Source organism: Melitaea cinxia, chromosome 4 (genome assembly GCF_905220565.1).
Source record: "Melitaea cinxia chromosome 4, ilMelCinx1.1, whole genome shotgun sequence".
Lineage (NCBI taxonomy): Eukaryota > Metazoa > Arthropoda > Insecta > Lepidoptera > Nymphalidae > Melitaea > Melitaea cinxia.
Window position 1 is genome coordinate 13,975,487 of NC_059397.1, and position 14,725 is coordinate 13,990,211.

A 14,725-nucleotide genomic window follows, 5' to 3' on the forward strand; every position below is an offset into this window, starting at 1 on the left:
AAATCGTACTTGATCTTGCACAACTAACACAAACTAAACACTAACACTAACTTTGAATGAACACCATTTCTGTTCAACGCCCCTGAAATGTTTCTATAATTGTTTCAAAAAATCTTAAAATTAACAGGTCCTGTACATACTTCTCATCGAACACCCTTCCACTCAAAATCAACTTCATCGGCGTTGACAATGCTGTTGTGCCAGCCATGTTTAAAGTAAGAACTTATTTACTGCGATTTATTTAATTTTCTATAACGTGTTTGTAATTTATTTTATTATTTCTCAGATCGGCGATGACTTAAGACAAGATTCATTAGTACTACAAGTTATCAAAATAATGGACAGTTTATGGTTAAAAGCAGGCTTAGACTTACGAATGGTCACATTTGAGGCGTTACCGACTAGCAGTAAAAGAGGTAAGATGAAATATAAACTTTTTTTATTAAAAATTACTGTCACACTGTTGCCTTTGATTCACTTACTCGTTAAAAGATGGTGCAATAACTTGAAGTCTCCAACATTATGCACTTAAGAATCAAACTAATATAAATTTCCTGATAACAGACCATGAATCTCGAAATAATTTCGTAAACGCCAGGTTTATATCGTGATCGTTACAGTTAATGTCAAAAATTGCTGTGACATATATATAATATTATATATTTTTTAGGTATGATTGAAATAGTATCAGAAGCTGAAACCCTTCGTGCAATACAAACGGAGTGGGGTTTGACTGGTTCGTTTAAGGACAAACCAATAGCAGAGTGGCTAGCCAAACACAACCCCTCGGAACTGGAGTACCAGAGAGCCAGGGACAATTTTACAGGTATTCATTTGTTTACGAATACTATTATGCTTGACGCTTGAAGATGTAGTAAACAACAGAATGATATTATTCTATTTTAAATTAATACAGTTTGGTATTAATATCTCTTTAACATCAACTACTATTTACTGTAACTTTGTGTGAGCCGTCAGGAATGTAGCGTATTTTATCGTGTTAGTTTCAGATTATATTCTAAATTTTGTAACTGCAATGGTTAAAGCAAAAGTTGTAATTATATCTAGTTTATAGAGATATTTTAAATAAACTTTATATTTCAATATCAGTCTAAAATTAATTAATATTTTAGCGTCATGTGCGGGATACAGCGTAGCGACCTATTTGCTCGGCATCTGTGATAGACATAACGACAATATTATGCTCAAGACATCAGGACATCTCTTCCATATAGATTTTGGCAAGTTCCTCGGAGATGCGCAGATGTTTGGAAACTTTAAGAGGTAAGGTAACTTTTTATAGTACACATTTTAACTGAATAACACTAATAACTAGCTGCGCCACGCGGTTTCACCCGGGGAGTTTCCGATCCCGTGGGCATGTCTGGAGAAAGAGAAACAAACATACAGTCATCCTCACAAACTTTCGCATTTATGATATTAGTAGGATAAATGGTAGAATACTATACGCGCATAGTCCAAAAAAAGGAATTTAAAAAATATTATTGTTCAGTTTACAGTTACAAAATATATAAATAATCCTTAATACATCAGCCAAAATCAGTCCAGCCATTTGGGAGATTAGCTGGAACAAACATATACATCCGCATTTAGTAAAAAGCGGTTACTTTAATATTACAAACCGACACTCAAATTTTATTTACCTGTTTAGATTATGTACATGCTAATTTTAGTCCATTATAATTGATTTCAGTGGGTTGCTTATAATTTTGGACATGTCAATGTAGAATTTTGCATTTTTAGCCTTGAAAGAGAAAGTAATACTACGCTTAATATCACACTGTGGAAATGAGAATCATGTCTTGGGATTCACTTTGCTGCACATATTTCAATTTATTTGTTGTAATGCAACATGACTGATGAAGTCTTCTTGAAAACTTTTACTAAACCTTCAAGCAATGTTAGTCAATAATTTATATGGTCTCCAGAGACCGAGCTCCGTTCGTCCTGACTAACGACATGGTTTACGTGATCAACGGAGGAGAGCGGCCGACGCAGAGGTTCCAGCATTTTGTAGAGTTGTGCTGTATGGCCTTCAATATTGTTCGAGCGCACCACGACCATATATTGGACCTGTTCGCTTTGGTGAGATACTATATTTTTAAGAATTTTTAATTGACATTAGGGCAGTTTCTTTTGACCAGTTTAGAGTCTAAATTTGAATGCAATTTTTTTTTTTTGGAAAATAAGGGATAAAGTAAAGGATATTAAAAGGGTAGCCTTGCTGATTTGTTTACAGCCTAAGTCATGCCGCAAATTAGGAGGACAGGATACTTACGAAAAAAATCGAAAGGAAGGAATAATTTTCTTTGTCGTGTGGGGTACTGCGGTATAATAATTGGAGTTTACTCCTAAAGAATCGATTTTCATACAAGGCATATATGCTGCGTGGATACGGCATTAAAGAATATAGCCACCCCCTCTCTTCCCGTGGGTGTAGTAAGAGGCGACTTAGGGATAACACAGTTCCACTACCACCTTGGAACTTATAAAGCCGACCGATGGCGGTATACTAACCAACTGCTAGCTTTGAAATACACAGGCCGTAGACGGGCAGCAGCGTCTTCGGTGCGACAAAGCCAGCCCTGCGGTCACCAACCCGCCTGCCCAGCGCGGTGACTATGGGTAACACACATGAGTTCACGCCATTTTTGGCGCGAACTTGTGGAGGCCTATGTCCAGCAGTGGACTGCAATAGGCTGAAGTGATGATGATGATGATAAGACTCCCGATATGAAAAAAATATGACGAGTAAAATCTACTGACCAAATGACCTCGTTACGTTTTTGTAACCTATTGAGTTCCGATCGATGGTGTTATTTGATTCGTTTATTTACCATTTGATATGGTATTAATTTGTTTCTTAGACTAGTAAGCCTTTTTTGGGCCTATTTACTCAGTCGATCTGAAGGAGTAACTCCAGTCGTGCGTTGGAGCTGACACACACACTTTTTTTTCTATGTTTCTATTACAGGCGGATTTTTTGCATGTATACGTTTATCGTGGTTGTTGTTGATACTTTATGATATGATTAATATTGGTATTGTCATCGTAAAATTAATTATTTTCTTAACATGCAAAAAGGAAATTTAATATTCAGGATGTCCCAGAACTCAACGTCAAGCCGAAACGAGGTGACAGGATGGATTGTAACCATCATGAGAAAAATCAGAAAAAAAAATCTATCCCATGCAATTTGAAAATTATGGGCATTTAAGAAAAACGGGAAATTTGGTCAAACAATGAAAAAATGGTTCCATTTTTTCGGTTATTGTGGTTAATTTTTATTATTTTTGTTCATTTAAACTTTGGAACCGTAACCTTAAATAACATTTCTAGAACTACAGTCAAAAATAATAACACAATTGCCCCAAGTTTTCTAGAATTAAGACTATTTGTTAAACTATGAATTTAAAATTTTCAAAATTTGTCGACTTTGAAAGCGGCGGACAACACGGCGGACACAAGCGGATACGGAAAGGCGCGGAGTAGACGAATGAGCGAAACGTACTAACTGTTGTCAGACTGGTAGCGTAGCGACGCATCTCCGTGTCACTGCGTGGCGTCACTATCTGTCTCGCTCGCTCATGGCAAACATGTCCACTAACCATTCCTCTCATCATTTTATCGTAAAATTAAGAACCTACCAAGAGCCTGTGCGAATAAAAAAACATTTGAACTGAGTAAAATGGGTTAGCAAAAATCGGGTTACTTGAGGTTTTTATTTTTTTACTCGTTTTTTTTTTAGAATGAAATCAATAAGTATTGTACCATTTTACAACCCTGATTAAATGCGCAAACTTTGATTGGCACTTGCCTAGTCACTTTAGTACATTTTTTTTAAAGGAGGGCCTTTCAAATTCGACAAATTTTGAAAATTTTAAATTCATAGTTTAATAGATAGTCTTAATTCTAGAAAACTTGGGGCAACTGTGTTATTATTTTTGAATGTAGTTCTATAAATGTTATCTAAGGTTACTGTTCCAAAGTTTAAATGAACAAAAATAATAAAAATTAACCACAATAACCGAAAAATGGTTACAGTTTGACTAAATTTCTAGGTTTTTCTTAAATGCCCATATTTTTTAAACTGCATGGGATAGATTTTTGTTCTGATTTTTCTCATGATGGTTACAATCAATCCTGTCACCCCGTTTCGGCTTGACGTTGAGTTCTGGGACACCTGTGTATCTCATACTCAACGTTCCAAGTAATATGAAAGTCCCGAGTTCGGGGGGCTTAGGGACGGCAAAGACTAACGCCCAGACAATATCAATATTTGTAATGTGTGGAGATCAAATTCGCAACTGCTAGTGCAGCAGTCAACGCTTTGGCCACAGCGTCGACCCGTATATCTAAACGATGTCTCGTCCCCGCAGATGGCGATGTCCGGCGTGCCGGGCGTGTCGAGCGCGGCGGCGGGCTACGTGCGCGGCGCGCTGCTGCCGGCCGCCAGCAACGCGGAGGCCGCCGCCGCCTTCGCGCGCCTCATACACTCCTCGCTCAAGAGCAAGTACGTTCGCTTAGTTAGCCGACACACTGGGCGCGCCGGGCGTGTCGAGCGCGGCGGCGGGCTACGTGCGCGGCGCGCTGCTGCCGGCCGCCAGCAACGCGGAGGCCGCCGCCGCCTTCGCGCGCCTCATACACTCCTCGCTCAAGAGCAAGTACGTTCGCTTAGTTAGCCGACACACTGGGCGCGCCGGGCGTGTCGAGCGCGGCGGCGGGCTACGTGCGCGGCGCGCTGCTGCCGGCCGCCAGCAACGCGGAGGCCGCCGCCGCCTTCGCGCGCCTCATACACTCCTCGCTCAAGAGCAAGTACGTTCGCTTAGTTAGCCGACACACTGGGCGCGCCGGGCGTGTCGAGCGCGGCGGCGGGCTACGTGCGCGGCGCGCTGCTGCCGGCCGCCAGCAACGCGGAGGCCGCCGCCGCCTTCGCGCGCCTCATACACTCCTCGCTCAAGAGCAAGTACGTTCGCTTAGTTAGCCGACACACTGGGCGCGCCGGGCGTGTCGAGCGCGGCGGCGGGCTACGTGCGCGGCGCGCTGCTGCCGGCCGCCAGCAACGCGGAGGCCGCCGCCGCCTTCGCGCGCCTCATACACTCCTCGCTCAAGAGCAAGTACGTTCGCTTAGTTAGCCGACACACTGGGCGCGCCGGGCGTGTCGAGCGCGGCGGCGGGCTACGTGCGCGGCGCGCTGCTGCCGGCCGCCAGCAACGCGGAGGCCGCCGCCGCCTTCGCGCGCCTCATACACTCCTCGCTCAAGAGCAAGTACGTTCGCTTAGTTAGCCGACACACTGGGCGCGCCGGGCGTGTCGAGCGCGGCGGCGGGCTACGTGCGCGGCGCGCTGCTGCCGGCCGCCAGCAACGCGGAGGCCGCCGCCGCCTTCGCGCGCCTCATACACTCCTCGCTCAAGAGCAAGTACGTTCGCTTAGTTAGCCGACACACTGGGCGCGCCGGGCGTGTCGAGCGCGGCGGCGGGCTACGTGCGCGGCGCGCTGCTGCCGGCCGCCAGCAACGCGGAGGCCGCCGCCGCCTTCGCGCGCCTCATACACTCCTCGCTCAAGAGCAAGTACGTTCGCTTAGTTAGCCGACACACTGGGCGCGCCGGGCGTGTCGAGCGCGGCGGCGGGCTACGTGCGCGGCGCGCTGCTGCCGGCCGCCAGCAACGCGGAGGCCGCCGCCGCCTTCGCGCGCCTCATACACTCCTCGCTCAAGAGCAAGTACGTTCGCTTAGTTAGCCGACACACTGGGCGCGCCGGGCGTGTCGAGCGCGGCGGCGGGCTACGTGCGCGGCGCGCTGCTGCCGGCCGCCAGCAACGCGGAGGCCGCCGCCGCCTTCGCGCGCCTCATACACTCCTCGCTCAAGAGCAAGTACGTTCGCTTAGTTAGCCGACACACTGGGCGCGCCGGGCGTGTCGAGCGCGGCGGCGGGCTACGTGCGCGGCGCGCTGCTGCCGGCCGCCAGCAACGCGGAGGCCGCCGCCGCCTTCGCGCGCCTCATACACTCCTCGCTCAAGAGCAAGTACGTTCGCTTAGTTAGCCGACACACTGGGCGCGCCGGGCGTGTCGAGCGCGGCGGCGGGCTACGTGCGCGGCGCGCTGCTGCCGGCCGCCAGCAACGCGGAGGCCGCCGCCGCCTTCGCGCGCCTCATACACTCCTCGCTCAAGAGCAAGTACGTTCGCTTAGTTAGCCGACACACTGGGCGCGCCGGGCGTGTCGAGCGCGGCGGCGGGCTACGTGCGCGGCGCGCTGCTGCCGGCCGCCAGCAACGCGGAGGCCGCCGCCGCCTTCGCGCGCCTCATACACTCCTCGCTCAAGAGCAAGTACGTTCGCTTAGTTAGCCGACACACTGGGCGCGCCGGGCGTGTCGAGCGCGGCGGCGGGCTACGTGCGCGGCGCGCTGCTGCCGGCCGCCAGCAACGCGGAGGCCGCCGCCGCCTTCGCGCGCCTCATACACTCCTCGCTCAAGAGCAAGTACGTTCGCTTAGTTAGCCGACACACTGGGCGCGCCGGGCGTGTCGAGCGCGGCGGCGGGCTACGTGCGCGGCGCGCTGCTGCCGGCCGCCAGCAACGCGGAGGCCGCCGCCGCCTTCGCGCGCCTCATACACTCCTCGCTCAAGAGCAAGTACGTTCGCTTAGTTAGCCGACACACTGGGCGCGCCGGGCGTGTCGAGCGCGGCGGCGGGCTACGTGCGCGGCGCGCTGCTGCCGGCCGCCAGCAACGCGGAGGCCGCCGCCGCCTTCGCGCGCCTCATACACTCCTCGCTCAAGAGCAAGTACGTTCGCTTAGTTAGCCGACACACTGGGCGCGCCGGGCGTGTCGAGCGCGGCGGCGGGCTACGTGCGCGGCGCGCTGCTGCCGGCCGCCAGCAACGCGGAGGCCGCCGCCGCCTTCGCGCGCCTCATACACTCCTCGCTCAAGAGCAAGTACGTTCGCTTAGTTAGCCGACACACTGGGCGCGCCGGGCGTGTCGAGCGCGGCGGCGGGCTACGTGCGCGGCGCGCTGCTGCCGGCCGCCAGCAACGCGGAGGCCGCCGCCGCCTTCGCGCGCCTCATACACTCCTCGCTCAAGAGCAAGTACGTTCGCTTAGTTAGCCGACACACTGGGCGCGCCGGGCGTGTCGAGCGCGGCGGCGGGCTACGTGCGCGGCGCGCTGCTGCCGGCCGCCAGCAACGCGGAGGCCGCCGCCGCCTTCGCGCGCCTCATACACTCCTCGCTCAAGAGCAAGTACGTTCGCTTAGTTAGCCGACACACTGGGCGCGCCGGGCGTGTCGAGCGCGGCGGCGGGCTACGTGCGTAATAATTTGAATTTTTAACACAATTGGAAACCATACAACAAGAAATTAAGATATTTTACTGAGGTAGGGCACAACACAAAATATTTTGCTTAACTAAATATGAACCAGCCAGACTGGGTAAGTAACTAAACAACTTACAGAAGATCATATTCGGAACTCCTTTAATTTTCCTTGTAACTGAGGTAGGGCACAGCAGGAAATTTCCTATTCAATTCACGGAACAGCCCGACTGGAGAAATACTTTGACCTTACCGAAGATCACAGCTAAATAATACTGCTTTCAAGCAGTGTTGTGTTCCTGTTGGTGAGTAAGGTGACCAGAGCCCTGGGGGGAATTGGGGGGAATAGCCGACCCTATGATCGGCAACGCGCTTGCGATGCTTTTGGTGTTGCAGGGTCTATAGACTACACTAATCGCTTACCATCAGGTGAGCCATACGCTTGTTTACCGACCTACCTATAAAACAGACCATCAGGAGTAGGATTGGCAACGCGTTTGTAATGCTCTTAATATTGCAAACTACGGCATCCACTTACCATCGGACTGACTACGATTGCTTACCATCTCGGTGTATAAAATAAGGATTGCTACTTGATTTATTGATCACATATTTTGACGATAGAAAGTTCCCATCTGGAAATATGTATTTCATGTTTTGAAGTTTGTTCCAGGTTCACGCCCATCAACTTCTTCCTGCACAACCTGGCGCAGCTGCGCGCCAGCGGCGACCAGGGCTGCAGCTCGTCTGAGCTACTGTCTTTCATGCCGAGGACCTACACGTGAGTCAATACATATATTACTTTCCTCAGTCTCATAGGATTCGGTAGGTTGTCATAAAAAAATCGAGACTTGAAACTAAAAATGTTCACAGAACACAATGTGTATAAGAAATAAAAGATGGTTTTAACGGCGATTTTTCCCGTTAAAAATTGATTAAGAGCGACTGCTTCGATTTCTGTTATTGTCAACCCATATAGTGCTTTACTTTTTAAAAAATAGTTAAAACTAAGTCGTTTTTGTCTGTGTATAGAATGGCTCAAGAAGGTCGCCTAGTGCGAGTGGAGTGCCTCAGCTACGAGAAGCGCTATGACCCTGAAAAGCACTACGTATACGCGCTACGCGTCTACAGACAGGGTCAGGCCACGCCCTCTGTCCTCTACCGGTCATACAAACACTTTACGGAACTCTACCAGAAAATATGTCTGCATTTTCCCCTTGCGAAGGTTCATAGGTAAGTCACTATTATACAAAATAGATATGAGTTGGACTACCACTATTAAGTAACATTATTCTAGACGTATTTACATGTAACATATAAGAGGCATGACCCGCCCTCTTTATCCTATCATTCGTAAGATCTTTGCAGAAAATATGTTTGCATTTCCCAATCGAAAGGATATTACTATACGCGCTGTAGTAGTGTTATAATGTGATTAGTGTAGGAAACTTGTCATAAGAGACATTATTTTTCTTTCTGTGAAAACAGTTTTGTTACATTTAATTTATTTTTAAAGCATTAGCTATTAATAAAGTTAACTAGTAACTAACTAAAATCAAAGAGAACTGTTAATTTTCTCAGTTATTGATATAGACAAAGGTTTAATAAGTAGGTAAATGAGTCCAGATTTTCTTTCAGAATTTTCGTTTGATAAGAAATCCTAAAAATAAAATTAAAAAATCTGATTCATTTCGTTCTTTTAACCCATTTCAGCAATAAATACTAGATGACAATAGACTTTACTACTTAGAGATTAGGATTAGGCTGGAAACCTGGAAATTAGAGCATAAAAATAAACACGTATTCTTTTGGAATACTTTTATTGATCGTGTTTATTATACCAATCCTCCCCAGCAAGATTTCGTGTGAGGAGAACTTAATACGCCTAATTTATAAAACTTTAGAAAAATAGAGTACAAATAAATGATATTTAATAACTAAAATATGTTGTCAAATAAAAAATGGAACATTATAAAATTGATAATAATTTTATGTTAACCTTAAAATCAGTCAATGAGAATTTAAACTTAAAGTTAAAATGTGTAAAATAAAATGACATATTACATATTACGCTTCACTATTATCTTGACTTACAGTAGATTTGTTAAAATTATAGTTTAAATCGAGATGTTTTTGCTTAGTCGCAGTTTTGCCAACATTTGCAGGCCGTTGCAATTGTTGACGATGCTGTGATACCATATCCCAACTTCCTGTATCGCCTGCTGGCTGTGCAAATGTGATATTTTCGGTGTTATCACGTGCGATTGGTTTTCCTTCCGTAGCGCTGTATGGAGGTGGTCCGCTGCTTTTGCTTATAGAACTTTCGAGAGTATTTGTCGAATATGCTGCTGGTGTTTGCGTTAGTGGGTTCGTCGTGCCAGGCATAGAGGGAGGCACGGGCGCTTGCTTTAGAGGGTTGGCCTGTTCTATCGGTTTACTCATGTCCTGTGATGTTCCAGCTTGTCCCTTTTTCTCTACTTTTTTTCGTAGTTTTTCCTGTTTTTGTTGCTCCTGCGCTGTTAATTTATCTTGTTTCTGTTGTTCTTGCGCCGCTTTCTTGTCCCTTTTCTGTTGTTCTTGAGCTGCTAATTTATCGCGTTTAGCTTGCTGCCGTGCTGCTAATTTATCCTTTTTAAGTTGTTCTTGCGCAGCTTTGTCTCTCTTTTTCTGCTCCTGCGCGGCCAACCTATCTCGTTTTTTCTGTTCGGCTAAACGTTTCTTTTCCAAATTCTTTTGCTCTCTTATTTGACTTTTTGTCAATTGAACATTATTATTCGTTTGCTGCAAATTGGGTGCACTATTTCTAATGTTTGTTGTTTCGTTTTGCGGTCTTGAAAGATCATTTGTGCTCTTTGAAGGTTTTACTAACGGTGCTTGCTGCAAATTTGGCAATTTGACCATAGCCGGTGTGATTGTTTTTGTTGGCTCTCTATAAGTAACTTTGTCTGAAAATGTTAATTATATTTGTTTATAAGACTTAATTTATTATAGTAGATAAATATTACCATATTAGATATAGAAAACCGTACCAATAAATTCATTGTGACTCTTATACGCTCCGATGAGTTCTATTCCGGAAGATACGTGAATATTATCACTCGCTGTCACATTGTTTTGAGAAAAATTGACAGAAGCTCGGAATCCAAGAAAGCTCAGCATTGTTACAATACATGAATTCTCACCAAAAAGCTAACGTATATCTATATAGTTTACGATGATCTAGAAAAGAAAAGATCATGTCAGAAACAAATATGCTAATGATACACATAATTAAATATTTCCTATCGCTATCGATGAGGACACACTTATCATATTTACTTATTGAAATATTGCTTGTATGGTTGTGGATATAGCTATTAACAATGTGTTACCACAGACACAATGTTAGCACCAAATTTTGATTTTGTCACTATTCAAATATCCTATACATATCCTGTACTATCACTATTAATATTCACATTAGTTTTATTTACCACCGTCTCTCCAAAACTGAATCAATACTTGTTTCCTGAGATTAGATAGTAAATTATATCGATGTTGCAGCGAGTAATTTTCTAATCTTATCGTAAATTATTTTACTTGATCCTCGTCCATTGGGTGTTTTAAATTGATATCTGATTAAATTATTTAAGATATTTAATTTCTAATAAATTGGAAATTGCGTAGCGATTTATCTTTAATTTTGTATTACTAGAATGATTGAAATATAGAATAGAAAAAGTATAGTAATTAATTAATTTATAGTTTTAATTAGAGAAGAATATAATATAATAATAATATAATGCAAAATAAACCAAAAGATATATTTAAAAAAAATGCTGTCCAAAGTCACTATTCCACGCGGACGAAGTCGTGGGTACAGCTAGTATATTAATATATAATATATAATTCATTTAATTTGGTTTGCTACTTAACATTGCGCGAGATACACTTGAAAATTCATGCAAATTTATAACCTAATTTTCTTCTTCTTCTTTTGAATTCTAGCTTCCTCTAGCATTTCATGCAACATCCGAGTAATTGAATTTTCATTAAAAACACAACACATTGACTCATTATATTGACACAGTCATGTAAATTTTCAGCCTACCCTCTGGTTTGTACGTGGGTAGATCGAACACTCGCCAAGTTGCGGAGAGAAGGTTTAGTGACGTTCAAGCTTTTCTGACGTCTTTATTCAGTTTAGCGGACGAGATAGCGCACTCAGATCTCGTGTACACGTTCTTCCATCCGCTACTACGAGATCAGCAGGATGTGGAGCCTCAGAGGCAGAAAAAAGGTAAGCATGTATTGTTATTCACACTCCTTTAATAATACCGTAATGCTAAAGGTTTGTTCCCTACTGGTTTTAAAGTAAAAAATCTCAAACACTTCGCAAAACAGTTGCAGTGTTTTGTGCTGTATATGTATCTCATCTTCTGCTTCATATCTTGTACCGAAATTCCATTGTTTTTTTAGCATAGTTAGTAATAACTTATTGAAGAACTTTGTTGCATCGATAACGTACGCATTTTAATTAACTTATTAGAATATCTGCTAATTTTAACTGTGATACAAATATCACAAGTGTTTAGAATTTACTCAAAAAAAAAAAAATCTAGTTTTGAAAACAAATTGTATTGCTAAAATATTATTCTGTCACATATTAAAATGTATTAGTAGGCAATAGCAGTAATGTAAAATTTTTCAACCCTAAATAATATTTACGTGTTTTGTTGTGTCTGACTACTGCATCGATGTTGTTTTCCAGGGGAATCAGTGGAGGCAGAGAGCAGCGGATCGGGCTCGCTGAAGTTATCAGTTCAGTATACAGGGGGAGTGCTATCTGTACTCATTCTCCACGCTCAGTCGCTAGCTGCCACCCCCCAGGGTTTGCCGCCCAACCCCTATGTCAAGGTAATCTCATGGTGGAACTGACAAACTTTTTTCTTAAAAATTGACGTAGCGGTAACCATAGCCAACGCCTGCCACACCACAAGCGCCGCAAGCCTGTTGCCGACCCCCGACCCTCCCAGGAGCTCTGGCCACCTTACCACAACACTAACTAAACACAACACTACTTGAGAAAGTCTTATCGTAATATTTATGATAAAAATGTTTGGGTTTAGTGGTGCCGTATTTCATGCAATACATAACAATAACTGCAGAGTTTTTGATACTTCTCTGCAGAATCTGCACACGGAATCGATGGTGTTAGCTATAAATAATTTATTGAAAACGTATTATATATAATTTTAATTTTTAAATGACGATTAAGTAGTGATTTTGGTCGACTTTAGTACGCTTTAATTATTATCCTATATTAAGCTACTCTGTCTCTTAATAGCTCTCTAAATAGTAAACTTATAAGTATTTATGATCTTAAATAAATAGTTGAAGATTTGTTTTTCCGTTTCCTTTTCCAGGTTTATCTAGTACCAGACCCTACCAAAGAAACAAAACGTAAGACGCGCGTATTAAAAAGAAACTCGCATCCCTCGTTCATGGAGATGCTCGAATATCGCCTCCCACTCGAAGTTGTCAAGAATAGGAGCTTACAGGCGACCGTGTGGAACTACGACCCACTACAGGAGAATCAGTTTCTAGGAGGTATCATCATTCCCCTGGGATCCTTAAATCTGAAGCAGGAGACAGTCGCCTGGTATCCCCTGGAATACATACCCCGGTAGCTAATACTCACCCGCTCCGCTATTTGGAGTACGGATGTACCGATCAGGTGACCGACTGATTATACTATTCGAAATCCGTAATGAACTTTTAACCACATAATCGATTGATAACACAACTATGCAGTAAACTATAATGTTCAACTATAAGCCTGTATGTTTAGTAGTTTTTTTACAAAATTAATTAAAGAAGTGTACCTTACGGCGTTATGGAGGTTTGATCCTCGTGTTATAAGCGCAAAGTAATACTTAATTGCGCTTGACGCAAATGAATTTAGACAAATTTTTGGTAGCATGTAGTTAGATGAAAAATGCATAGCATCAAACATTTACAGATTTTTGTCATGGATCAAATGAATGGAACTTATTATTTTTTATTTGTTTTAATGAAATTAAATATAATCTCTTTATTTTTACAGCATTTAATACTTATGAAATTATAAAATTAATTTTTTTATTGACACATGCTTAATTACACAAATTAATCTAATTGTTTATTTCTATTTTATATAAACTATCCTCCTATCAATCGTGAGTAATCATAACCATATTCGTTCTATTGTAGTAATTACTATAGCCAATCGCGTTACTTCTTTCACTATAAATGGCTGTCGGATTTAGAAAACAAAAAAAAAAAAAACATAGTCTGATCCACGAAAGTAGAGCCTAAATAAATATTAAGATGGTAACATTTAAATAAAACGTCACTAATGTCATTGAATGTTAATGCAATCAATCAAGTTTGATACAGTTTAACAGTGTTGCCAGATGGGGCGATTTGTCGCGAATTAGGCGATTTTTTTCATGGATACGCTCCTTTTTTTAAGTTTGGGCGACAAGTCGCAAATTAGGCTCTTTTTAATCCTCAGCGTTGGCAACAAGTTAAAAGTACAAAAACCGTTACAAAAAATATTGTTTTTTTTTAATGTCCCTATAAGCTTCCTTTAATTTTGAAATTGAGTCAATATATTTTATCTGTATCTTTTATTTTATCTTTTGTATCTTGGGACATCATGTAAGTTAATAACATTTTAAATAAATAATTTTTAATTTCGAGTCTGTTATGATAGACTGTCATGAAAAAAAATGACTGACAGATCCTAGTGTATATTCAAACTTTCATTGGGCGACTGCTAAGAATATTTTGCGACTTTCGATCATAGATGGGATGACTTGAATCAAAACTTTCTGGCAAGCCTGCAGTTTAACATTAAATGTTTGTGTTGTTTTAGGTTAAGGAGTAACAATGAAAGTCTGAATGTTTTGTCTATCTTTAAATTAAATTGAAACTATTACACATAATCTTCTCTGTGTATTCTCCGCTCTACTTGACACTGGCGGAATCAACCGTGCTCTTCTGGCACGACTGAAAGCCCTTAAACCTGAAACACTTACATAATTTCATTATTTATTTATGCAAATTAATCGTGCTATGTAGTTATATTTATGCTATGGAAACTTATTAAATCAAATTTATTATTAATTTATTCCATTCAAATTTGTTTCGGAAGTAGGTACTTAAATATCCTTAATTTTAGATAGCTTGTTGTAATCTAAAGAAGAGATACAGACTACACGTTTAAAAAATACACTAGTTTTCAAGTATCAAACGTAAGTTAGTGTTCGGTATAATTTGAGAATACCATATAAAAAATTTATGACATTCAATATGCGTGTTTGGGTTTTAATTTCGTGTTTCAGACTATGGTTATGAAATATCATAAAAGAAGAAATTAT

At 42.7% G+C, this 14,725-nt stretch overlaps 1 protein-coding gene across 1 annotated transcript in view; it reads left to right on the plus strand.

Annotated features, from left to right (window-relative positions):
* The window catches only part of LOC123670262 (phosphatidylinositol 4-phosphate 3-kinase C2 domain-containing subunit alpha), a 41,753-nt gene extending 28,145 nt beyond the window's left edge, over window positions 1-13,608 (plus strand). The window contains exons 22-32 of the mRNA XM_045603771.1: window positions 128-215; window positions 287-416; window positions 671-826; window positions 1,134-1,284; window positions 1,950-2,106; window positions 4,401-4,534; window positions 7,996-8,103; window positions 8,355-8,555; window positions 11,408-11,601; window positions 12,073-12,218; window positions 12,728-13,608. Coding sequence (XP_045459727.1) covers window positions 128-215; window positions 287-416; window positions 671-826; window positions 1,134-1,284; window positions 1,950-2,106; window positions 4,401-4,534; window positions 7,996-8,103; window positions 8,355-8,555; window positions 11,408-11,601; window positions 12,073-12,218; window positions 12,728-12,991 — 1,729 coding nt within the window. The 3' untranslated portion in view covers window positions 12,992-13,608. The remainder of the gene's footprint in view (window positions 1-127; window positions 216-286; window positions 417-670; window positions 827-1,133; window positions 1,285-1,949; window positions 2,107-4,400; window positions 4,535-7,995; window positions 8,104-8,354; window positions 8,556-11,407; window positions 11,602-12,072; window positions 12,219-12,727) is intronic.
* Window positions 13,609-14,725: the final 1,117 nt, after the last annotated feature.